The following is a 26,967-nucleotide window of genomic DNA, read 5'->3' as shown; positions in this document are numbered from 1 at the left end:
TTTCAAGAAAGCTAGAGAGCTTTGGCCCTAATTTTGACAGTGTCAGTATAACAGGAATAACATTGTTTTTCACTTGGCATTGGCACCATGGGAATAGTAGGTGGTTTTTGTCTCCCCCCAAAATCCAGATTTGTTTTTGGGAATCCTCTATTTAGATGAGTATTTTCCTAAGTAGACACAGAGTAAAAATAGTCATATTTTGAATTTGGTGGCCGTTGGAATGCTCTATGCTGCTAATGTTCATTGCTCAAGGAAATCCATTTTAGTGTAGTTTTCCAAACTGCAGGGTGTTCCCCTGGGGCATTTGGGGTAGAGGGCAAGAAGACTTAGAGGGATCTACTTATTGGGTATTTTCAAAAACAACTTTTGTATAAACATCTACTTTTTCTAGTGAAAATAAAGTTCAAATCCAAGTCGACAAAAGCCTGTCCAAAGCTGCAGTGTTCTTCAGCCGTTATCTCATGTGCTCTGCTCAGGCAAGGCTGTTTTTGAGTTAGTGGAGGGTGTTCTCTGCCACCGTCACCAGCTGAGCTTCGGCTTGGGATGCAGACAGGCTCTGGCATCTCTTTGCTTGGAGGTTTGAAACCTGAAGTTACTTTTGCATAGAAGTGAAAGAACCAAAATATCTTGTTTTTTCAATGATTTTAATTCTGGTAAATATAATGTAATATGTCAGTTTACTCCAAAAGCCACTTCTTATTCTTATTATGAATCTATGGCTTACCAACTCCATGTAACAATGCTCTCTCGACTTTTCATTGCAAAATATTATAAAAACAATCTAAGCAAATCATTTCTTAGCTCAGATTTTATCCAAAGAAATGTAAGAATTTGTTGGTCTTCATTAGAACATACAACTCTTAAAACAAAAAAGCATAACACACAGATGTTTCTAACAAAATTCTTGACGGTTTTCACATTTTTTTTTTCCAAAAACCCTTTACTTTCTGTCTTAGAATCAATACTGTGTATTGGCTCCAAGGCAGAAGAGTGGTAAGGGTGGGCAATGGGGATCAAGTGACTTGCCCAGGGTCACACAGCTGGGAAGTGTCTGAGGGCAGATTTGAACCTAGGACCTCCCTCTAGGCCTGGCTCTCAATCCACTGAACCACCCAGCTGCCCCCCTCAAGCATATTTCTTGATTCTAGTGATTGTCTGTAAAGCATGTCCATTATTCACAAGGGGCTACATTAAAAAAAAAGAAATACAACCATCAGACTTTTTCTTGATAATCCTTAGATTCCGAATTGCTTTTATATTACCTTCATTGTGAAATATATCACTCCCCTGCCCTTGCCTTGTGAACTAGCTTTGTAGTCTGTCTGTGCCAGACCCTGTTAACTGTTGGGCCCTGTTAACGTTGGGGAATTTTTAAAAAAGTCGAATTCAGTGTCTGCCCTCAAGAACTTTACGTTTCTTATTGGGGAGGCAACGTGTTAAAACATCAGTACATAGAAGATATCTCTGCTGAAGAGAGGGAGGAAGTCTGAGAGGGGAGGCAGCGGCAGGCAGGAGGATGGGAAAGGCATTTGGCAGAATTGAGATGTGAAGGAAACGGGAGCTGAGGGGACAGTTCGGGGCCTCTTGGAGGTGGGGACCGGCATGTCGAAGTCGCTGTGTGAGGAGCCGTAAGTGGGCCAGAGGAGCCGGACTGTAGGGCTCATGGATGGGGGCCAAGTAGGGGAAGGCTGGAAAGGCAGGAAGGGGCCAGGTTGTAAATAACAAATTAAAAAGGGGCAAAAAATAGTTCAGCAAAACTAATCAGTGCATCCACATGTCTGGCGGTATGTGCCATCTTCGGTAATTCTCCATCTGTGGAATGAAGGGATTAAAGGCTGGTTTCTCAGCTTTTTCCTGGGACCCAGGTTGATCATTATAATTATATACATTCAGTATTTTTGTATTTTGCTCTTTTTATTTATATTGTAGCCAAGAGTGTGTTTTGTTTTCTGGATTCTGCTTAACTTGCACTGCATCGGTTCGTAGAAACCTAATCATTTTCTCTCTATTCTTCAGTTGTCGTTCTTTACATACCCCAATAACTCCATACGACATTCATAGGGTACAGTCTTTGGAGCCCCCGCCAGTCAGTGGGCACCCACTTCACTTCCATTCTGGCTCCCAAGAGTGTACCTAGGAATATTTTGGTGTCTTTAGGACTTTAATTTCTGTCTTTGCCTTCTTGATAGCAAGGTCTTTTTTATGAGCCAGTAAAACTAAAGAGGCTTGAATTCAACTCCTCCTGCCCCCCACTCCCGCAGCTCCAGCCTGTTATAGATAAGGACATTGGGCTAGAGCAGTGATGGAGAACCTTTTAGAGACCAAGAGTCCAAAGTGCAAGCCTCACACTGCACGGGAGCCCCCACCTTACTCCTATTGGGCTTCTGGGCAGAGGAGTGGGTCATGTGGGGAATGTCTTCAGGTGTGCATGGGGAGGGGTTGGGGGCATCTCCCTCCAGCATGCCCTAGCTCGTGTGCCATAGATTCACCAACACAGGGCTAGAGCAATCAAGATTAATTTTGCCCCCAGTTAGATTAGATTGATCCTCTGGGCATAAAAAGCTTAAAGGTAGTTTTTAGGACTTTTGGCAGAGATCCCAGGGAAACTCTTTTCTGGTGTCTGTTGTTTTCATGACTTCCACCTTGGGTACTGCTTCTACCTGGGAGTACTAGAATATGTTTTTAGTAAAAGAAATGAACCCTCAGGCTCTGCGTGATCTATTGCATGAGAAGCAGAATAGAGACCTAAGTACAATGAGACCTTTGGGTCAAAAGGTATGTAAAAGTTTTGTAGTAGTTTTAAAAATCAAAATTTCAAATAGCTTTCCAGAAGAGCAAGATCAATTCACATTTTCGCCAGTAGTATTTTAGTGTGCTTCTTCTTTCAGAGCCAGTGGTCATATTTTGAAATAATACTTAGAATCCCTGAATTTTATTCCAGTATCATTCAGATTCAATTAGTGTGGAATCCTTTGCAGGTCTCCTGAATTATACTATTTACATTAAAAACATCCATCAATTAATTATATTAAAATTTTCTTTTTGTGACATTATTTCTCCTAAGTTTGAAAAGTAACAAGTTTTTCCTAGCAATAGTTTCAATAACATCAAATATGTATAATTGTGAGTACCTTCAACTCTATTGCTTTATCTACTTGCACTGAATAAGAGGAAGATTTTAATTTCTTAGCTAATTAATCATAATGGTCTTATTGATAAATATAGGCAATCATCATCCCCTAATGTTAACTTAAAAGTGGAACCATTTGAAGCTGCTTTGCTTCTAATTTGGCAAGCATATTGACCCTGGTATGTGTAAGGCATACCAGTGTTACCCTTATGAAGGAGGCTTTTTTACTATTAGCAATTCTGTAAGCAACCTTCTTTGCTTACAAACAATCATTTGGATGTTATAAGCATGCTTTTCGAGGGAAGGGTGAGCTTGTTTTCTCTTCTTAAAGGTATGTAACTTTCTTTAAAAAACAATCTTGTCAAAGTGGTATGCATGTACATTTTCATGATGTGAAATGGGAAGTCTGCACTGCCTGAGGAAGGACCATCATGAGAAGTTCATCAATGTGCCTAACTAGAGTCAATTTTGTACACAATTGAGCTTTAAAAAAAATTCTGTAGGATTTAACAGAGTAATGTAGTTCGTCTCCCTTTAGTATTTGTTTTATGATTTGATTTAATATTAAAATTGCAACCAATTTTTCCTCTGAAGGAAGGAATTTGCAGAAACATGCAAACAATGTGAAAATGCAGAAAAGCAAAGGAGAGGAGCTTTGGAATGTTTGGTGGGAGAGAATTCTAAGAGGCAACGGAATCTGAAGGTGACCATTGAAAATGGGGGGGGGGGAGGCCTTGGAGCTTGAACTCTGGTGGGAGAGAGCTCTGGACCAATTCTGATGTAGCCAGCATTTCCTATCCCAAAGCAATTCCTGTGAGAAGACTTGTTGAATTCCTGTTCCTCTTCCTAAATACCTGGAAATCTCTACCTGTGTGGACTCTATCACTGACAGAGCCAGTAGGAATTCCCACAACCTGATCTGCTAACAGCCTAGAGACTGTTAATCCGTTGATTTAGCCTAGGGTTAGCTTTTGATAGGGAACAACAAGATCATATAGCATTTCTCATGAATGCTCTGGCTGAGGGCTGAACTTCGTCACCCATTTCTGGGTATTAGCCAGGGCTCCTACATCCTCTTTCCTGACCTGCCCTTATTACATTTTAAACCCTCTTTCCCAAACCTCATTTCTTGTTACCCCTTTTTAATAAACATCAAAAAAATATATAGGAAAACAGTCAGGTTGATTCACAGAAGAAGAATAAAGGGGGAGACTGATGGGGTGGAGGTTTTTTCCCCCTGGAGGGAGAGCTTTCTCAGACCAGGTTAAGTCAAACTCCTGAGTCACCCAATACTGCCCTTCCTCTGGCAGCTTTCTGTTCAGAGGAGTACAACAAAGGAAGGCTGGGTTTAGTAAAACTTCCTAGCCAACAGTTTATTCTTTTTTCCTGAGGTGTTCTCTATCCTGACACAGATGGGGTAGCCATTTTCTCTGTCTAAAGGGGGGAATACCCTGACAGGTCAAGTTACTCAAACCACCTGACCATTCAACAATAACAACAACCTGGGGGTTTTCCTTGCCTTTTTACACCCCAACAACTTTTAGTTTTCTTTTACAAATGAGAAACAACACAGGCTGAACTATATTTCTTTCACAAAACAACACAACATTTGTATTTAAGGTTAATCTAGCCAGGGAGTATGAGGCAGGCCTGAGGTTTCATTGGCTTATTTGAGCTTGAAGTTTCCTATACATGCCCTTGTCCTCCAAGAATCAGGGGAGTAGTGCAGAGCTCTTAAAATGAGCTGAGGCAGGTGAGGAAAACAAAGAAAGAATGGAGCTGTAACACTATTTGTGGTTGATAGGATGATGGTATCAGAGCACAGGTAGAGAGAAGAACTTGAGAGAAGAGATACTGAAATCTCATTTTGTTTTAGCTTTCTTTCATTCCAAGAAAAATGTTCTTTAGGCTGAGAAAGACAGAACAAAAATAATTGATAGGGGACCAATACTCAAAGTAAGTGAGATAACAAGAAAATAGTTGCTCTTCTTGAAATCTAGGGAATAAATCCTAATGACCAACATCCCAGAGTACAGAAAGAAGGGGCAAAATGGCATTACTAAATCACAGTTGGTGGTCTTTGAGAGAGCTTAGAAAATCTGAGAGGTACTCAAGTTTGGAGAAGGCAAATGTGCTAGTTTTTAACCAAAAAGGAGACAAATTGGACAGTTTGACTTTTATTCCTGTTAGAATTCTCTTAAAGGCATTCTCGGTGAACATTTAGAAAAGGAAGTGGTGACATTGAGTGTCCATCAGTATGGCTTTCCTAAGAAGAGGCCACCCAAGACTCATATCGGCTTCCTTTGTGACATGGGCATCCTACATCAGCAGTACCTTCCTAACCCAAAGATCACTCCCGCAGCTGAACCCAGAGCCCTCTTTATCTCCCTTTCAGAGCGTTTAAAATGGAGGCAAGGCAGGGATGACCCCAGAAGGGAAGGTGTGGAGGAGCACATTAACGAGAAATAGCTGGGAGCAATGTGGTCCGGTGCGCGCAGTGCCTGCTATTTACATGACCATTTGTAGACCACGCGGAACCTTGAGAAGTCAGCAATCTGTTGCTCCTGGCTTTATTTCACTAGGACATCGTGCCTTTAACCAATCCAAACTAATAAAGCTAACAAGTGAGAGTGACCTCCTGTTGGCTTCATCTGTTTTTTATTTCACAGCTTCCAGAAGGGAAGATTATTATAAAAAGCAGCACAGCACCCAGGCAGTTGTCTACTGGGGCTTGAATTCAGAGTGTTGGCTATACTTCTCTTCAAATAAAACTCACTTTTAAAAAAGAACACAGAGTTTAAAGTGTATTTAAGAAGGGACCATATTAAAAAATTCAGCCCTTTCCCTCCCTCTCCCCAAATGCTACCAACTGCCAGCTGTTATTTTATTTTTAAACATTGTCTAAACTCTCACAATTTAAGGACCTGATCGCACCACTTTTTAAAAATTCATTATAGAAGGAAAGTTCTCTTTAAAAAAAATGATCAAGACTCTTAGCCCTAAATATTTTTCCAGGTAGAATCCATAGTATGTGCTAAGTTCAGGGAAATGTGATTCTTCTCTTGCTAAAAATGAATAACCAGGACCTCCTGAAAGTTGTCATCTTGATAAAAATGAAGTCCTACCAGTATGGGCAGTTATGCAGATTCCTGAAGCCCAGAGTTGGCTTGATAGGATAACAGAGGTCCAAAAGGGTCAGCACAGTCAGGGGCTGAAACAGGGTAAGATTTCATTTGCTCTTAGTCCGTTTAAAAACGGACATAGATCCAGAGAAGAGGGCCCCGTGCAGAGATAATACTTGATAAAAAAAGATGAAAGTTTTCTCCTAACAAAGCATTACTATTCAAGTTAGCCGATTTCAATGAATTATTCTTTGCTTAATCTAAGATAATGTTTTAGTTTAGTTATTTTGCCATTTGCCAAATAGGAGGTCTGGATTCTTCCCAGTCTTTACCTTTTTTCTTCCTCTTTTTTTTTTTTTTTTTTTTTTTTTTTTTAACCCTGACCTTCTGTCTTAGAACTGGCTTCTAAGGCAGGAGAGTGGAGTAAGGGCTAGGCAATGGAGGTTAAATGACTTGCCCAGGATCGAATAGTTAGGAAGAGTCTGAGGCCACCTTTGAACCCAGGACCTCTTGTCTCCAGCCCTGGCTCTTTATCTGCCGAGTCAGCCAGCTGCCCTCCCCTTTCTCCATTTCCCTGGCTTCAGGCCACCTGGAACTCATCCAGTGTGACTGGACATCACTAACTCTTACTCTATAGGAGATGGAAGACCACCAGGCCTTAGTATGTACCTCCTCCATACCTCCAGCTGTCCCAGGGGTCTCGCGCCTACCCCAGCTTGACTGACAGCCTCAGAACCTTGGGCTCACTTTCACAGGGCAGCTGGGTGTCACAGTGGTTAGAGCTCTGGGCCTGGAGTCAGTCAGGAGACCAGAGCTTAAATCTACCCTCAGACACTCATTAGCTGTGTGACCGAGGCAAGTCACTTCACCTCTGTTTCCTTATCTGTAAAATGGAGACAATAATAGCCTTCCCGCCACTGTCCAGGGCTTAGCCCAGCTTGGCCTGCCTTATTCCCTTCCCTTTTCATTGTCCTGCCCGGAACTCTTTTTTGTTTTCTTGTCTCTGCTTAGATGGCGATTGCCTGGCTTTATCCTCAGTGCTTGGTGCCTGAGGAGCTTATTTCTTATCCCTACTACTGTTAGCTAACATTTCTACAGCACCTCCTCTGTGCCAGGCAGGCTCTTATTGTTGCCGGGAGGCTCAGCACTGGGATTATTTTCCCCATTTTACTGGTGAGGAAACACACAAAGAGAGGGGAAGCGGCTTGTCCAGGGGCGCCGAGGGAGCCTCTGTCTGAGGTCAGATGTGAGTCCAGGTCTCCTTGACCCCATATCCAGAGCTCTGACCACTGCATCACCCAGCTACGTCTTTTATTCATTCCTCTATCCAGCTCATCTTTCTTGGCACAGCTCGTTAGAGTCTCGCTAAAGTTGTTTCGTTAAAGCCCAATCCGCAGTGCTCAGGATCCGGCCTCTGGCAGCCTTTCCTTACTGTGGGGGACTTTGTTGGGGAGCTCGCTTTTGTTAAAAAAAAAATAAAAAATAACATACACACAGTATTTGCAGGAAAGAAGGAAGAAAATAACTGTTTATTAGTGACCTGCTCTGTAGCAGGCACATCGGATCTTTACAACAACCTTTTATTATCATTTTGTAAAATAAGAAATTGAGGCAGAGGTGCAGCGACTTGCCCAGGATCTTATAACTAGTAAGTGTCTTAGAGAAGATTTGAATTCAGGTCTTCCTGCCTCCAGGCTGGGTTGAGACTCAGGCCTCTCTAGCTCCCTGTACAAGTCACAAAATGTCTCTGGAGTGATTTTTACTACTGTAACATGAGGGGCTCATCTGGAACCCAAGACTGTGGGAGGGTAACTTTGTTCCAGCTTTTGTCTTAGTCCAAATAGACTAATTCCATAGGAGATTGTTTTATATCCCAGTGCTTTTTGTTCAAACATAGTTTCACTTATTTATTTTTTAAAGGCCCCCACCTTCCGTCTTGGAGTCAGTACTGTGTATTGGCTCCAAGGCAGAAGAGTGGTAAGGGCTAGACAATGAGAGTTAAGTGACTTGCCCAGGGTCACACAGCTAGGAAGTGTCTGAGGTCAAATTCGAACCCAGAACCTCCCATCTCTGGCTCTGACTCTCAATCCACTGAGCCACCCAGCTGCCCCCAAATGTAGAGTTTAGAAGGCAGTGGTAACAGATTTGAGTTTTTTTTAAGTATTTTGATTTATGGTACATTATCTCAATCTTTATATTTAAGAAAAATAATCTGGCAGCTGTCATGTAGGAAGCTTCTATGTGTGTAGAAATCAGTGATTAGACACCTAAAGAGGTCCTTCCAAACCCCTTCTTTTCCATTATTTCTTGGCGTTTAAATTAATTCATCTTAAATATTTGCCTTTGCATGCCAGCAGCTGCCTAAAGGTCTTCACTGCTTGTTTTTGGCTTGTTTTTGTTTGCTTTTGGTCCTGTGATTCCCCTGGAGAACGGAGGACGCTTCGTGTGGCAAGGCAGGTCAGACGGCTCGATCTGTGTCTTTGGTGGGGATTATCATTTCGGTGATTTGCTGTGGAAGGCCACGCTCTGGCCTTCAATGATGGTGGCGTTCCTGGCCTGTGCGTCATGAGAGGCAGAACTTTAAACTGGATTTGTTGCTGGATACTATTTGAGAAATGAGTTGGCATGATTAGCAGCATCGCCCTCGATGGAGGAGAGTGTGCTAATGTGCGATGTGGTAGGAAGGAAAGATCCTAATTAAAACCTTGTTGCTAAACAAGTGACAAAGACCTCACAAACAGCTCGAGGCTTCAGGCCGGTCGCAGCGATTCCTAAAGAGTGAGAAACAGAGAATCTGCCTCGATTGTGTTTAGGACACCAAACCATGCCGCCAGCCTCGCTGCTGGGCCACGCGGAGGCAGTCTCTGTCAGGAGCTGAACAAGATTTTATAAGATTTAGTTTGGAGAGGAATTTGTCATTTTGGTGAATACATTATGTGAGGTAAAAGGTCGTTTCCTCTATCATTTAAGAGTAAATACTCTGCTAGAAGCCCTGTAAGATGCTCTGTTGGTTCTGGGAGACCAACGCTTGATTGCTTATCAAGGTAGAGCCGACCCCCAAAAACCCAGGATCAGTGCAGGCGCCAGGGGTGCCGTCCCGCTTCCTCCCTGCCTCGCCTTCACGTCCCTCATCCACCCTCCTTGCTCCTGGGTCCTGCCGGACCTCTCAGCGGCCATTTATTTCTTGGACAGAGTTTAGCTCAGGGGCCACCACTTCCCTAAGCCTTCCTTTCCATGTCCCCAGTGAAAGAGAGCGCCTCCTTCTCTCCTAGCTTGTAGCCCACCTCCTGGCTTTTATCCCCCTCTATTTTGTGTCATACTTACTGGGGTACAAGTCTGTTATACACACAGTGTCTGTGTCTGTCTGTCTGTCTGTCTCTCGTCCTCCCTCCCTCCCTCCACTCTCTCCAGCCCCATTACATTCTGTGCTCCTCAAGGCTAGCGACTGGCTGTTTTTTTATCCTCATGAACTCCAGCTCCTAGTGTAGAACCTTGTGTATCCCCGAAAGCTCTGTCCTAAGCGCTTGTAGCTCTCTTTCTCTGACCTGGAGGATCTTAACCATCTTTGTGTCCTACATTCCTTTGGATTCCTCCTCAGAATGATGTCTTTAAATGCATCCCATAAAATATATACTATGACACAGAAACTCATTCATTTGAAACAAGGATGTGACTTTTCCTATCCAAGTTCTGTGGCTCCTCTCCTTCCGAGGCCCTTCTCTCCTGGGCTTAGGCTTACTGCAGAAGGAAAGACAGGAAAACCCGGCCTTTGACCTCGAGGGCCTTCCATTCTCCTTCCGGCCATTTGAAGCTCCAAACAATCTGGTTCTTGCCACGCTTCCTGGTTGACTCGCTTCTCCGTCTTCTAAAATCTCGCCACGCTGAGCCGTCTGTGCCGTCTCACACAGAACACGTCAGCCGGGTCTGGGCATCTTCGCTGGTTATGGGCCTGCCGGGGCGCCCTCCTCTCCCCAGACTCCTCGTGAGGCCCAGAGCAGGCCCGCTTCCTGCAGGAGGTCTCCCGTCCCTGCTGCTCTTTCCCTCTAAGACTATCTCCCCTTCGTGCCTGCCCTCTTTGCCATTCGAATCCCTCCTCTTTAGCTTAGAGCCCGGCCTCTGGCTCTTGGTAAGAGCTTCTGCATGACTGGTCAGAGAGGGGGCTCCTTCCCAGGCCCCCCCATCACGGCCCAGTGCACAGATTTGTGTGTTGGGGCCAATTCGTGTACCAGCTAGTTCATGTTTAGTTTGTTCTGGCAAATCCCACCCATATTTGAGCCTGAGTTTTAGTTCACTTTTAAATGTGCTTCTGCTGGCAGATAAATATGAAAAACATCCTCGCAGTTTGTGGGCTTTCCTTGGTATGGAGAAGACCTGAGGTTCCTTCAGAGAACAGTATGGGAAGCTCTTGGAGTCTGTAGAGTAGGAGAAAAAAACAGCGAAAGCCTTCAAAGTTTGCTCCCAGAATGGGGAGGAGGAGGTGGGAAGCGGGAGTGGGAGGGAGCTGGCAGCCGCTCAGAGCAGACCCTCCAAAGTGGAGGAGCAGGAAAGCGACCCAGACGGATGACGCAGAACTGTGTCTGTTCACCCTGCCTTCTTGAAGCTGAGGCTGGGGGGCTGAGAGGCTGAGGGGCTGGGGGGCTGGCTAGGGGACCAGGGGACCAGGAGGCTGAAGGGCTGAGAGGCTGGGGGGCCGGGGGGCTAGGGGGCCAGGAGGCTGAGGGGCCGGGGGGCTGGCTAGGGGACCAAGGGGCCCAGAGGCTGAGGTGCTGAGAGCCCGGGGGGCTAGGGGGCCAGGAGGCTGGGGGGCTCTTATTCAGCCACTGATTCCAGCGTGTCCTGCTGTGCACATCCAGGCCTTTCCAGGCAGTGACCAGAGGAGGCTCCTCTTGCTTTTGCTCACCTCGAGTATCTCTTCCTAGCATTCCTGCCCCTCCCACATGAAATTCTACCTGTTCTTCGATTCTAAGCTCAAAAGGCTACCATTATGTTTCCTGATCTTCCTTTAAGTCAAAAATGAGTTGTCTTCTTTTCCATAATAGTTTGTTTAAAACTCCCTCACCCTTAATTTCCATCGGACATTGTAGTGTCTTCTAGCTTATCTGGCCTACTAGATTATTAGTTCCTTTAGAGCAGGGATGGCCTTTTAGAGGGGTGGGCGATGTCAGAAATGTCTACAGGTGCCCCTGGAGAGGGGGAAGGCAACAGCTTGGCCCCATGTCCCTCCGGCTTTCTAGTAATGAACTCTGGTGCACTCTGTGCTATGTCGATGGCGCGCGTGCCCACAGAGAGGGCTCTGCATGTCCCCGCCGGCACACGTGCCATAGGCTTGCCACCGCAGCTTTAGCGTAGGAACTCCTCAGCACCTAAGAAATGTTGTCTCGAACACTCTTGATTGTTGAATACATTATTATTACAATTAAGTTAAATTTATTTTTATGGTGAAAATGTATTCTTTACTTATTATATCATATTTTCCACAATTTTCATTTTAGACTTTACTAAATGCTGCAAAGACTCTGGCTTTCTTATGGTGGTCAAATGTCGGAGAGAAAATTCAGCATTAAAAGAATGCTTAACTGCACAGTAAGTAGCTGCACCAGTGTGTTGTATTTGCTTCCTTATGTATAGTTCTCCCTCCAAAGTACTCAGTGGGTCCAGAGAAGGAGTCCTCTATTCAGGGGGACAAGTCATTCTCTAATAAATCAACCAATCGCCTTATTAAGTGCCTAGCGTGTACCAAGTGTGGAGCAGGGGGTAGAGGTAAAACGACAAAAATAAAACAGTTCCTGTCCTCAAGGCATGTACATTCCTGTGGGGGAGGGAAAATACCCACATAACTAATACAGAATAAATTCAAAGTAGATTCCAGGTAATTTTCCAGGAGCCAGGGGAGGTCACTAGGAGCTAGGGGGATCTTATATAGGATATGGAAGTAGATTAGGAGATGGACGTGAGAGACGTCTAAATCATTAAGACTTGGCACTTGATATGATGTGGAAGGACAAGGGAGAGGGAAGAGTCAGGAATGATACTCATGGTTGGGAACTTGGTTGACTAGAAGGCAAAAATGTATTTATTTGGACATGCTAAATTTGAGATGCTTTGGGAACATCTAGGTAGAGAGATGTCCAATAGAATGTTGGTAATGCAGAACAAGAGTTCAGGAAAAAGATTAGGGTTGGAAAGGATAATTGGATCCGTGATAATAGATGATCTCACTAAGGGAAAAAGTATAGAAAGAATAGAAGAGATCATAGGACGGAATCTTGAAGGGTATCCAGACTTGACAGGTGAGATCCATTAAAGGGGAGCAAGAATCAATAATTAGACATGTATGAGGAGAACCAAGAGAGATCATTATCCCAGAACTTGAAGTGAGATAGGATGGTCAAGCTACAGAAATCTTATAAAATAAAACCTGAAGGAGCTTGATTTAACAGTGAAGAGATTATTAGAGGGCACACAATTTTTTTAACAGAAAAAAGATTTAATTGACATGAAACAAGTATTAAGAAATTAAATCAAGTATTAATATACTCTATGAAGGCATACTATTTGACAAAAACTGGAAAATAGTCTGGCAGAAATGAGAAAAGAATAACCCATACCCTATATAGCAGATGAGCTACAAAAAAGATATATGGCTTACAGGACCCAAACAAGGCATAGAGAGGAGCATAGAAGATAAAACAGACAATTTAACATAAATTAATGTAATTAAACATAAAATTTTAAATGTTTTGCCCAAGTAAAACTAATGTAGTTAAAATGAGGGGGGGAAACGGGTAACTGGGTGGGGGGGAGACAGCTTTGCAGGAAGTTTCTCTTCTAAAGGTCTTATATGCATGTTTGTAAAGAACAGATTCATAATAAGATTATCGAATAGATAAATGGTCAAAGCCTGTGAACAGGCAGTTTTCTAGGAAAGAAATTGAGGCTGTCAGCAAACACATTAAAATGGTCCAAATCACTAATTAGAGAATAGAAAAATTAAAATTACTCTGAGATTCCACCTAATAACAAATAAGGAGAATGAGAAATGTTCATAGGAAAACAGACATACCATTAATACAGCTATTCTGGAAAGCAGTTTGGAACTGTGCTGAAGCCGTCACCAAACTCAGCAAGCCCTTTGACTCTGCAGTACCGCTTTGGTGCTTATACATAACCCAAGAGATCAAAGAAATCGGAAATGAAGCTCTATGTTGAAAAATACTTTTTGTAGTAGGAAAGAACAGAAACTAAGATGCCTCCCTAGTGAGGAGTAGCTAAATAAATGGTGGAATGTGAATGTAATGTAAACTTTTTATACTATAAGAAACTTCCAAATAGAAGATTTCAAAGAAATTGGGGGAAGGCAGAACTGTATGAACTGATGCGGAGTGCAGAGAGCAGAAACAGGAGAGACAGTTATAAAATAACTCCAGTAATATAAAGGAAAACAACTTGAAAGACTTCAGAACTCTGAACAGTGCAGTGACTAAGCATGATTCTTGGCAGACTCCTGATGAGGCATGTCGCCCCCTTGATTAAGAGCCGGTAGATGCCTGAGGCAGAACGAGCCACTCATGTTGGGCTCTGCACAGTTACAAGGACTTTGTTTTTCTTTTCCAGCATGGAGTGGATGGGAGGGCAGGGGAGGTGGGATAGCAGAAAAGAAAATTATATATGATTAAAAATAAAATCATAGTCTTTTTTTTCCCCTGTTACTTTATATGTACTTTTATTTGTCTGAGATAAACTAGGTGCTCTACTGTTACTGGTACTAATACTACTAATGATGATGAAAATGATGAAAGTTTACTGTGTTCCATTTTTTAAGTTTTCATACTAATTTCTTTTCCTTCTTACAGCTATACAAACCCAGATTTTTATGAAGAATGCAAAATGGAGTATTTGAAGGAAAGAGAAGAATTCAGAAAAACTGGAATTCCTACTAAGAAAAGGTTACAGAAGCTTCCTACAAGTATTTAGCAAAATAATTATGAATGATTTTTGCCCTAATTCTAGTGGCAAGAAGTCAGTATCTTTGATTTGTTCTTTAATATCATGGAAGCATTTATTTCTGTTTGTTGAAATAAATATCTTTTATTAAATTTTTATATCCTTTAAGGTTTTAATTTATTGGTTAGTGGATGAATGACTAGTGGAAGGGAAGGAATGTTTTTATGGAGAAAATGGATGTACTATATCTTCCTCCAGACTGTAGCCCTATACTGCTGACTTTCAACCTTCTGCTCTTCCAGGGTTTTACACGGCTTCCCTTGTGTTGTTCTATATTTTCAAGCACTTTATGTCCTTGGAATCATTTCATAAATGAATGGATGTATTTGTTTCATTCCACTGATAATAAAATTTGAGGGCTGCTTCTCTTTGTTCGCTCCATTCCCTTGCCTCTGATAGTGTGGTGGACACACAATAGATTCCTATAAATGTTTCATCAGCATAAATACCATTGAATTAGGAGAGTGGTTAGAAACTCTAGAGTGAGTCACCCATTCACCCGTGGAGTGTAGGCGGTAGTTATAGATGTTAGGAACTTCGGCCGATCCCCAGCAGAGGAATCGTCCTCAGTCACTGGTTTAATTTCGTTGGCCGGCCGCTCCTCGGTTAGTGACAAGTGAAAACCATTTTAATGATCAGACAGAAAGGAAAGGGAATACATTTTCTGTGTTGTAATTTATAGCTAATTTAAGTTCATTCAGTTGGCTTTCTTTTCATAGTAATAACTGACTTTGTAATAGAAACCTTTTGGAGGAAGTATGACGTCATGTAGAATAAGTCGACGTAGATTTTTAATTTGAATGAGCTCCTCGGGCAGAGGCTGCGTCTTCTACACTTTGCAGCAGATCGTCCATCCCGGCCTTGCTGCTAAGGCTCAGGCCCTGCACGGCAGCTTCCTCAGCCCCTTCCTGTCTCAGCCGTGGTGGTCTGGCCTTGCCCCAGCTCGGACGCCCCATCCCCAAACCAGCCGCGGAACGTGGACGGAACGGCCCTTCCTGACCCCCCCTCCCTCCCGGCTTGGCGCCTTCGTCTGGGATGTGCTTGTCACGGGAGGGCCGGCCGGAAAGGCTCTGGGATTCCCTCGGGCGCAGGGGCAGCAAGCGAAGAGCCGGAGCCAAAGTCTCAGGATTCGACCCTTCCCTCCTCTTGGGATAACCCCCCCCCTTTTAGCACGCCCCCCCCTCCTCTTAGGACGCCCCGCCGGCAGTCTTCCACTCAGCTCCTTGCTCTGTTCCTGGGCTCCGCTGCCCTGCCGGGCCTGCTCTGCGGAGGATTCGCAGCGTCTCTGCAGCCCCCCGTCGGGAGCTGCCCCCAGTGAGCCAGTCAGCAAGCCTTGGAGAGCCCCTCCTGAAGCCAGGCACGGTGTGAAGCATCCTGGAAGACAGAGGGAAGGAGGCAAATGTCCTGTTTGCCGCTCTGACCCCTGAGTCTGTGAAGAAGTTCTGACCATGGACGAGGCCCTTCTCGGGTCAGACATTCAGCCTATCCTTCATTGCCTTTGCCAGGCTCCCAGGGCGAGGTTTAAGAGCCAAGAAGACGCGAGTTCGGATCCTGCCTCCGCCATGCCTAGTTTGATGGTCACTTCACCAGGACGGTGGCCGCCCCTCCCACCCCAGGGTGATGCATCTAAGGCGGCCATTTGTGTGAACGTGCCGCTGGGACCGTGCCGGAGGGTGAGGAGCTCCCCCATCCGGCCCTTCCACTTTCAGAACTTTGTCAGCCTTTCAGCAGCCGCAAACAGATTCCAAAATAGGTTTTCAGCCCCATCAGCCGCCCTCTGCCTGCCCTCTCGACTGCGAACCTCATTTCTGAGAAAGCCGACTTTGCGGCGCTCCCTCTGCCGCCGGCTCTCCCCGTCCCACCAAAGCCCTTTTCTGGTCATCCTGCAGCAAGTGCACTCGGGCAGCTCCAGCCAGATCCTCCCCTTCTCTCAGCCTCTGAGAGGAAAGTCCTCTTCTTACAGCACCGGGAAGGCTGCCAGGACCTGCTCAGCCGTCCAGCAGGACCGTCTTCCATCGCCTTACAATGGGGAGAGCCTGGCCGGGGCCCTACACACGACCCGACCAGGAGAGGGGCTGCAAAGGAATGGAGCCGTTTCTCCTCGGAGAGGCCGATATAACATTATTGGAATAAAATAAAAATCTTTTTAAAAAGTAAAGCACAGGCAGGGACGGCGGGGGAGGTCGGGGGAGGACGATTAATGAAATAGAAAATAACTGAGAACCAACAGAGTGTTCATTAGTTGGGGTTGTAGCAGAACAAAATGGGGTATGAAAGAAATGGAAAATCATTGTGTAAGATTGTGACAGAAGAATAAACGCAAGATCACTTCAGAGACTCCTGGAAGAAGGAACTGATGGAGCTGAGAGTGGAATCTGGAGAACAAGCTACAATTCAACACTCTGTAAAGGAAAATGAGGAGGAAAAAACTTGTCCCAGCAGTGGCAGTCACGTTCCCTAAGCTTGGAGAATGAAGCACGTTATCCACATTCTACAGAAAAGTGGACTCAAGGCGCCTTTGGGGATGTGGCTGCTGTGGGAATTAATTTTGCCTGGGTTTTCTCACAGGTTACAAAGCTTTGCGTTTTTGTTGTTGTTTTATTGAGAGAGAAGATTTTGGAATAGTGATGGCGATGTCCAAAAATGAAAAGAAGGAGGCCACTGCAATAGTACCCAAAGAAAAGGCAGGGAAGAAAGAAGCATAGAAAAGCAGCAGAGTTCTGAAATGGTGCTGAATTCATGATGAGTATTTTAAAAAATCAAGTGGCAGGGGGCAGCTGGGTGGCTCAGTGGATGGAGAGCCAGGCCTAGACAGGAGGTCCTGGGTTCAAATCTGACCTCAGACACTTCCCAGCCGTGTGACCCTGGGCAAGTCACTTGACTCCTGTTGCCTACCCTTACCACTCTTCTGCCTTGGAGCCAATTCACAGTATTGACTCCAAGACGGAAGGGGAGGGTTTAAAAAATAAATAAAAATAAAAATAAATTTAAAAAATCAAGTGGCACAGACCCAAGATTCATAGTTTTGTTATATGATCTTTTGGTAAAACTTTTGTATATGAAATGCTTATGGGGGAGAGAATATTTAGGAGGAAATAGAATAAGGACATTAAAAATAAAGGAAACAAGGCAGGTGAAAAACATGTAAACTATTAAAAGCCTGCTTTGCATCATAAATTCTTTTATTAAGAAAAATCAAGAGGGATTGTATATGACGAATAATAAAGAACATCACAAGAATGCAGTGTATTATGATTTCAGCAGACAAGGACATCACTTCTGAAACCACTGGGTCATCAGTCCACCACCTGATTTGTTAGAGGAAAGATAAAAACAATACCAAACTAGAATAAGAGTAAAAATGAGAAGATAAAGCATGTCATTGAGGCAACGACAGCCTGACCTACTTCAATAAGCTGGTGACACCAAAACACAGGAAACAGATTAAAGAAGTGGAATTGACATGAACGATCACTATTTCCCAAGGAAGTTCAACTAAAGTCAGTCAGTTATCAAATTAAGGAGAACATAAGAATCTAGAGATTGCTTCTGCCACAAAACTTTGACTCTCCTTCCAAGTGGCAAGTTATGGAAGCCAAGGGCAACAAGAATGTAGGATATCAATTCATTTGTCAAATTTTACAGAGGAAAATGGTGGAAGACTGAGTCATGTTCCCAAATAACACAGCAAGAAACAGTGCAAGGGAAAACAGCCTTAAAGATAGATTGTTTCAAGAACCAAATAAGCCAAGTCTTCAGATGAAAATGGCAAAGATCTGCAAAGGCTGATTTGTATTACAAACACTTCACTGTGAAGTTCACTGAAGCCACATTTGCATTCTAGCTTCATAGTTAGACGGTTTCTAGGGAGTGTAATGGAAGATGTCCTGAAGGACATAAAGATGTGAAGTGGAACCAGACAGAACAAGGGGATACAAGAAAGGTACATGCTGAGGAAGACACAAGTTTGAGAGTACTGAGGGATCCATTTAAGATGGGAGCATGCCAATGACTGGAGAAATGTTCAGATTCTATGACTAAAAACGAGTGCAAATACAAAATACAGTTGACCCCTGTGCCTACTTTTTAATTTCTGCAAAATATTTTAGAATAATTATACTTGCATCCAGAGCATCCTTGGTGAAGGTTTTAGATGGAAACTGGCAGGCTGTCAAAATTGGCATTCTAGAAGAGATCACACTTTTAGTGACAAGATTCCACCATAGCTACTTTTTGTTGACTTTTTGTGCCATCGGCATCGGTTCTTAAACACAGCAGACCTTCCAGAAGACATCTTTGTTTCATCAAGTTTGGCCAGTCCATGAGAACCACCAAGAAGATGAAGGATGCCTATTATCCAGAGGGATAGCCCACACCTACGTCATTGCAAAGGGATGATGGACCCCAAGTTGAACAGGAAGGATAGGTTAGATTGTTTTTGATGATTTGTCCAGGGCTTGACCCTGAGTTTCTTCTTGAAACAAAGGAGGTTTTTTTTCCCCCTTTTTTAATTTTAATTTTGAATATTTTCCCCTAGTTACATGTTTCATGATCTTTCCCTCTCCCCTAACCCCCCTCCATAGCCAATACACAATTCCACTGGGTTTTACATGTATCATCGATTAAGACCTAATTCCATATTACTGATAGTTGGACTAGAGTTATCGTTTAGTGTCTTCATCCCCAATAACATCCCCATCAGCCCATGTGTTCAAGCAGTTGTTTTTCTTCTGTGTTTCCTCTCCTGTAGCTCTTCCTCTGAATGTGGGTAGCATCTTTTCCATAAATCCCTCAGAATTGTCCTGGGTCATTGCATTGCTGCTAGTACAGAAGTCCATTGCATTCGATTTTACCACAGTGTATCCATCTCTGTGTACAATGTTCTTCTGGCTCTGCTCCTTTCGCACTGCATCAATTCCTGGAGGCCTTTCTAGTCCACATGGAATTCCTCCACTTTATTATTCCTTACAATACAGTAGTATTCCATCACTACCAGGTACCACAATTTGTTCAGTATAAGAACAAACAGAGCCAGTAACCAAATGTTAGGGATGAAATGGGAGAGAGAATCTATGAGGTGAGACTCTTCTAGCTCTCCTCTCCCGCCAAATATACACTAAGACTTTGAGGGGGTGTCACCCCGAAACTGGGTGACCTGAATGGTTGTGCTTGGTTGTGCTGCCCCACAGGAGTTGGGGGTGAGGCTTCTCTATAAGATGAGGTATGGGGGACCCCAATCCGATTCTGAATGAGGGTGGGGTTCATGCAAGCCTCTCCCCCCCCCCCCCCCCCGCCGTCAGTCAACTTCACAGTGGGTGGTCTGGCTTCAAGATGGAGGCAGCTAGACCAAGCTGTGATTCCCCTCCCCCTCGTCTCTCAGACACTCCGGAACACTATCTGACTAATGAATGTCTTTTATTAATATAAATATAGGGATTGGGGAAGGGGGTGAAGGGCAGAGGGATTTTGGGGTGCCCTCTTCTCTATTTCTTTGGGGTCCATCACTCCTAAGCATCTCGCCCCACCCCCCATCCCTTCTTCTGTTTCTATTTCTATCCTTTTCTGTAATTGTAAGTTAGACCGTAAAGGGTCTCTCAGCAAGGTTGGGTAATGGGAGAAGGAACCTAAGAGCCCCCAAAATGGAGTCCCAAACTTAGCTGACTTCAATGTCCAAAGAAAGAGCCTCAGGAAGCCCTCAGGACTGGATTCCAGCTGAGATGTTCTCCTCCCTCTCTCAGTCCTCCCCCTGAAGTTCCTTCTCCTCCTTCCTCCTCCAGAGAATTACCCAGAATTCCCTCTCTGGTCCCAACTGTCAGTAACTGTCACCAATGGCCTTCTTCTGGCTCTTTTTGTCCCATTCCCCATCCTTACATCAGTAATTCCCCAATTGAAGGGCATCCCTTCATCTTCCAATTTTTTGCCACCCCAAAGAGCACAGCTATAAATATTTTTGTACAAGTCTTTTTCCTTATCTCTTTGGGATATAAACCAAGTAATGCTATGGCTGGATCAAAAGGCAGATAGTCTTTTAAATCCCTTTGGGCATAGTTCCAAATTGCCATCCAAAATGGTTGGATCAATTTACAACTCCACCAACAATGCATTAATGTCCCAATTTTGCCCCATCCCCTCCAACATTCATTACTTTCCTTTGCTGTCATATAAGCTAATCTGCTAGGTATGAGGTGGTACCTCAGTTGTTTTGATTTGCATTTCTCTAATTATAAGAGATTTAGAACACTTTTTCATGTGTTTGTTGATAGTTTTGATTTCTTTATCTGAAAATTGCCTGTTCATCTCCCTTGCCCATTTATCAATTGGGGAATGGCTTGATTTTTTGTACAATTGATTTAGCTCCTTGTATATTTGAGTAATTAGAACTTTGTCAGTTTTTTTGTTATAAAGATTTTTTTCCCAATTTGTTGCTTCCCTTCTAATTTTGGTAACATTGGTTTTGTTTGTACAAAAACTTTTTAGTTTAATGTAATCAAAATTATTTATTTTACATTTTGTAGTTTTCTCTAACTCTTGCTTGGTTTTAAAATCTTTCCTTTCCCAGAGATCTGACAAGTAAACTATTCTGTGCTCACCTAATTTACTTATAGTTTCCTTTATATTCAGGTCATTCACCCATTCTGAATTTATCTTCATGTAGGGTGTGAGATGTTGATCTAAACCTAATCTCTCCCATATTGTTTTCCAATTTTCCCAGCAGTTGTTGTCAAATAGTGGGTTTTTGTCCCCAAAGCTGGGCTCTTTGGGTTTATCATACACTGTCTTGCTGAGGTCACTTACCCCAAGTCTATTCCACTGATCCTCCCTTCTGTCTCTTAGCCAGTACTATGTTGTTTTGATGGCCGCTGCTTTAGAGTATAGTTTAATATCTGGTACTGCCAGGCCCCCTTCCTTCATATTTTTTTCATTATTTCCACAAAGGAGATTTTTAGGAGGTGGTAGGGTGGCAAAGGCCCGAGTCCCGTCTCCCCGCAGACATCTGACCGGGCGCCCTCCTGGGCTCCTCCGGCCTCTCTGTACACCCAGGATAAGAAGAGCCATAGTTTAAGGATCAAGTGAGTTCCCCGAAAACGGGATTGCCCAGGGGCAGGCAGCTGATTGGAGCCTCAGGAGAAACCTTGAGGATGAAACAATGCGCGGCTGCTGCAAACAAGGAACGGTGTATTTGGGGAGTGGCAGAGCTGGGTGTGAATCTTGCCTCTGAAGGATGGCTGGCCGTGGGCTGTCGCTCGGTCTCTGAGCTCTATTTCCCCATCTGCCAGCAGGTTCGTGCTCTTACGGACCCGGGTCCTCCCTCCAAAGATGTCCCCACGGCGGTGTCAGCTCAGAGGGAAACAGGGGCTCCCCAGCCCTCCTTAGGGATCCCCGTGGGCCGCCTGCTGACTGACGGCCACAAAGAAATGAGCAGAAGCTGCCTAAAGAGCATCCTAAGAGTCCGCTAACCAAAACGTTGAGTAACTCGTGACTGAGGAGCGAGAGCCGCTTCTGCCCTATTTGTGCTTACTTAAAGTCAGAGATGTCCTAACTAACAGTGTAGTCTGGCCGATGAGCCCGAGACACATTCGATCTTTCCGATGCGGATCTCTACAAGAGTGGGCTGGAAGATCCCGGAAAGTAGCTTCCAGGGACTCTTCTTTAGGGCAGCGGCGGGCGGAAGCGGAAGCGGAAGCCGAAGCCCTCCTAGGAGCGCGCCCGGATCCTGCCCTCCCTTCAGCGGTTAGGCTAGACGACTCTTAGGGTGCTCCTGATGCAGCTTCTGCTCTCTTCTTTGTGGCCGTCCTATGGACGATCCTAAGTGGATCAGTGCTCTCCCATCTCCCCTGTGGAGCCGCCTCCCGCCCCCACCTCGGCCCCTCAGGACGGAGCGCCTCCCGCTTGGAGCTCCGGCATTGCTTATACTGTCCTCGTGTACTCGTGTTACTGCTGAGCCTCTCCCAGAACTGTTTACAGCTTTCTGCACAGCGAGTGCGTCTTCATTGGAGAAGCCAAGACCCGGGTCTTCTCAGGCCAAAGCCAACGCTTTCCATTAGGCTAGAATGTAAATCGGGGGGAAAACTAGGATTTTCCTTAAAGAAGCTTACTATTCCTATCGCCGGAACACCTATTCCTACTGCTGTTGGGCACTTGTTTCATATTTAGAGCAAAGAAATCTTACTTTGCACCCAGAGGCCACTAAACATAGGGCCTTGGAGGAGTCGCCTTTTTAGACGCGACCTAAAGAGCCTGCTGTACGGAGTGATACCTTTTGCTTCTGTTGAAGCCAGAGTACAGAGGTTGCTTCCTTCCCCTCCACATTCCTCTCATTCATTAGCAGTGACTTTAGATTGAAATTTGAGTTCAGTCTATGACATACGTGCTAGTAGAGGAAAGCCGATTTCCCAGCGCCAGAGACTGGCATACAAATCCAGCAAGAGAAATGTGTTCTTGGGTTTCGAAACCATCCTGATCAAACAGCCCAAATAGCAGGGAGGGATGGACACATCACAGGAAAGTGTTTCACATCCAGTCATATTTCAAACAAAAATAATTTATTTCGATCAAACAATAGGATTTCATCTTTATATTGTTCAGAATGTTCTCCAAACCAGTCTCTCTCCCAATTGACTACTTTTAAAAAGAAAAAAGAAGAGACTCAATTTAGGTTAAGGAAAAGCAACACCAGTAAGCTACATTAGAGATCAGACATAATAGACAGTCTATGCAGCCACATGAGAAATAGTTTCTGCCACTTTGTTATTACACAGGTAGTTGGTTCTATCCGCTAAAGCCCAGTGACTTGTATTTGTTTTATGCATATTGGGTTTGTTCTATTACTTTGCAAGAGATTGTACTCCCTTGAGTCTGCTGTGTTCATTGGTCAGAATAAATTCCAGCATCTGACACCATTTCCATTAATCACAGACAAGCCACTCTACGTGAGCAAGATAATGGAAAGATACAAACAATATCTGCTCTTTGTTTATGTATGCTGTTCAGTAATACAGCAGGAGGCTTGAGGAATTCTTTTGAGTTAAAAAAAAAACAAAAACAAAAAAAACACAAAATTGCCTAATACTAAAAAGGGAAGGGGTGGGGGGGGGGGGAATGCTAGAATTCTACATGGAACACTCAAGATCCCAAAGGCAAAAAGGTGTCTATGTGAGGAAGATGTCCGCGTGGCATCAGTTACAAGGAATGGAGAGGATACACAGTACAGGTTACCTTTAAGCTTCCTGGAAGGCCAGCTCTTTGCTCCATCCTTGGGAAGGGACTGTTCAGTTTTCACTTGCCCCAAACTCTGGCAACTCCACAAAAATTCCTTCATTAATGAGTGATTCTTCACTCAATTTGAAGTTTTCTCCATGAGGTTAATGTGTTGCCATTTAAAAATTAAACTGCTTTACCAAAGAAAAGGCAGCTAGTGTGGTCACTTGGGGACAATTTATTCCTTTCACCAGTTACACACACATTTGAATACTCACATGCACCTCTTAACATACCAATATGTCTGAAATTGTAAAACATTTTCTACCTGATTCCATCTATTACCCAATTAGTAAGGGGTAGTTTTCCCACCAAAAAAAAAAAAAAAAGAAAGCTTTCCAATTATTTTGTCTTTTTTTTTTTTTTTAAATAGTTAAAAAAAAATCTTACTTTTAAGTTGAATGCTCTAGGGAGCTATTGAACTCCACTGGTTCCGGTGACTGAGTGGTCTGGGTTATAAACAGAATTAAAATCACACAGAAGTAACGGCGACCATCCTAGTACTTTGGTAATTAAGAATTATGGTGTCACTATTTCAGGATCGGGAAACATATTCATCAGCCTGTTCTTCGCTCTCTAAATTATGTGCTTCAAGTTTTTCTTACTCAGTTTCTACAGTTCTGCCTCCTCTAGTAAACCTTCATAACATAGCCTGTGCTCCTTTTTGGGATTCTTGTCTCTGGGTATTTGTATTTAGAACTTGGGAATATTTTTGGACGTGCACCATTTCTTAAATAATTTTGTGATTGAATTGTTTCAGCTCGGTTATTCCCCTGGTAACGATCTATCCTGGTATCCACTGTACCCATACCTTCTATCTTGGTACCCATTTCCATACCCATTGCCTCGGTTGTACCTACTGCCATTTCTAAAACCGTTGTTGTACCAAAAGTAATTTCCTCTAAAATTATTCCCATTTTGTCTAAACACTTGACCCCAACATCTGGGGTCTCTCATTCTTTCTTCCCACATAAGCAGCATGTAGGTCCCTGATCACTGAATCTTCTTGGTGGTCTATATTCCCTAACAGCAGTCAACCCCACATTTGTTTCGCCTTTTTCCACCTTATTCAATTTGAATTTTAAATCTTTTATCTCATTTCTTAGCTCTTCTACCGGTTTATTGCTTCCCTCATCATATCTTTCCTTGTCTGCATTAAAAATATACATCGCCACACACCTTAATTCATCCAGTTCCATAGTGTTCCAGTCTGGGCATTGCAATCTGAAATAGTTCTTAACCACTGTACAAGTGTTTTTTACAAACTGTCTCCTTAAATGGCATATATCCCTTTCTTTCGTTATGTTCAAGTCTATATACCGTTCTCCCATTTCGATAAGCCTGTCCATGAAATGTAGAGGGAGTTTCTCCACTCTCCTGCCTCAGTTTCTCAAATTTTGTCCAAGTCCCTGGCCTGTCTGAGCACTCCCTCATTGTTTTTAATATTGCCTGCCTTGCTATGACTAGTTTGTTGTAACCTTCCTCACTGTTCAAATTCCAAAATGGATCCTTAGTTGGCCAGTCAGGGGCATTCCAATTTTGATTTGTGTCCCGAATAATTTTCTCTTTCTCTCTCTTAATTAATTCTTACAGTAATAAGCACCATTGGGCTTAGTAAGCAATTTTAATTCAAAAAATTTGAACTCAAATGTTAGACCGAAATGGGCTATCCAAAGAACGGTTATTCTATACTAACATTTTCACAATTTATACATATTCATAAAAAGACCAATGGGAATTGAAATACATTTTATTAGTTGCTTGTTCCCTTAGTCTTTTTTTAAATATAATTTACATGATTTGAACCAAAACTCCCATCAACCTTTCTATTCTTGGGAGTGAATACATTTATGATTTACACACTTTATAAAACTTGGGTCTATATTTCTGATCTCAAGCCCCAAAACTAGTTCTATCCTTTTTCTTTACCTGAGATGCCTAAATCTACAGCAACTGTTATCAAAGGTAGAGTTGTCTTTTAAAAACACTAAGGGAATCTCTGTTGTTTATTAAGTAGTGCATGTGTCTCTACTGAGCTAAAATAGAGCTGGTTAGCATAGCTGTTTTACTCTACACTGAAAGAAACACCCTTATCTACATAACTGCAAGACCATATGTGCAAATTCAAGTGTACTGGAAATTGAGGATGGTCACAGAACACTATGCCACAATGGAATCATCCAAATCTACTTTCAGTTCATCCGCCAGGAAAGGTCCCTCCCAATGCTGACAGCTCTTCCAAGAGGCCACAACTGTCTTCTGAATTAGTTCTTGTAAAGGCAGTTTTGATTGTGTTGATCCAGGTGATGCAGGTTAGAGGAAGATGTTTTACTTTTACTTTCCCCAAATACTGTCTCACTGGATTTTGGGGGGCTTGGGAATACCCACGAATTATCTTCTAAAGAACTTCTGCCACAGGAATTCTGTTCCTGAAAGTTCGTGCCACCACTTGGAATGACTCTCTCATTATCTGCCCATGACTGGAGACTGGCTCTCTCTAATAAAATCTTTGTATCTCCAGGCAAAGGGGAGCCCATGGGACTACAGAGAACTTTGCCATTTGGTGAAAGAGGAGCATGTCTTTTGTAGGTCGCAGTTAAAGATGTCAAATGTAATTTTGTACAGTCCTTCACGAGGTCTTCAACACACTGGACTGGAGCACAAGCTGCAAAGGGAAGACAATCAGACATTAGTTGTGAGTCTAAAACCAGAAATCTGATGAATGGGAGTAGCTAGGATGAATTTTAGAATGTTTTAACTTCGTCATAATTTTCAAGTATAAAACTGAAGAAGTTTTGGGTAAAGAATCTTGGAATTGTCTCAACATCACTCATAGACTAAACAGAGGCCTGATCTGAGCAGGCCATTTAGCAGGAGCCAAGACTTTCAGCCTTCTGTTGTGAGATGGATAGAAATAGAACTCACAAAGCACTCACTTTACAAGGTCATATACAACTGTACAACAGTAGGTATTACGAAATTTCATTCTTATGAAAACTTGGAAATACTTGTTTAAATTATGAGCATGTTCCCTCTTTACATGCTTGTGGGTACTGGGATTCTCTTTAGGTTATATATTTCCTGTGGAATTTGGTTTATACTATTCATTTGTTTAGAGGTTAAAATCTTCAAGAAAATCAATGACCATAAATGCTATGTGGGTCAGTGGTTCCCAAACTTTTTTGGTCTACCACCTCCTTTCCAGAAAAAATATTACTTAGCCCCCTGGAAATTAATTTTTAAAAAATTTTAATAGCAATTAATAGGAAAGATAAATGCACCTGTGGCCATCACCGCCGCATTGGATCACTGCAGCACCCACCAGGGGGCAGTAGCGTCCACTTTGGGAATCACTGATTTAGATAAATCGAACTTTGTTTTACTTTCAGAGGAATTATCTAAGAATCCTCATGCTTCCTACAAAGAATTTTAAGATGGTAACTACTATATGTG

General features: G+C 43.3%; 2 protein-coding genes across 5 annotated transcripts in view; one reads left to right on the top strand and one right to left on the bottom strand.

The window, feature by feature from the left end:
• The window catches only part of CMC1 (C-X9-C motif containing 1), a 69,365-nt gene extending 55,011 nt beyond the window's left edge, over positions 1-14,354 (top strand). For all 3 annotated transcript variants that reach the window (XM_044677705.1, XM_044677704.1, XM_044677706.1), the window contains 2 exons: positions 11,745-11,835; positions 14,106-14,354. In XM_044677705.1, coding sequence (XP_044533640.1) covers positions 11,745-11,835; positions 14,106-14,226 — 212 coding nt within the window. In that variant the 3' untranslated portion in view covers positions 14,227-14,354. The remainder of the gene's footprint in view (positions 1-11,744; positions 11,836-14,105) is intronic.
• Positions 14,355-22,772: 8,418 nt separating this feature from the next.
• Positions 22,773-26,967, bottom strand: part of AZI2 (5-azacytidine induced 2) — a 55,028-nt gene continuing 50,833 nt past the window's right edge. For both annotated transcript variants that reach the window (XM_044677657.1, XM_044677658.1), the window contains exon 8: positions 22,773-26,179. In XM_044677657.1, coding sequence (XP_044533592.1) covers positions 25,779-26,179 — 401 coding nt within the window. In that variant the 3' untranslated portion in view covers positions 22,773-25,778. The remainder of the gene's footprint in view (positions 26,180-26,967) is intronic.

The sequence above is a fragment of the Gracilinanus agilis genome, chromosome 5 (assembly GCF_016433145.1).
Source record: "Gracilinanus agilis isolate LMUSP501 chromosome 5, AgileGrace, whole genome shotgun sequence".
NCBI lineage: Eukaryota > Metazoa > Chordata > Mammalia > Didelphimorphia > Didelphidae > Gracilinanus > Gracilinanus agilis.
This window is presented reverse-complemented; position numbering and strand designations above follow the sequence as displayed.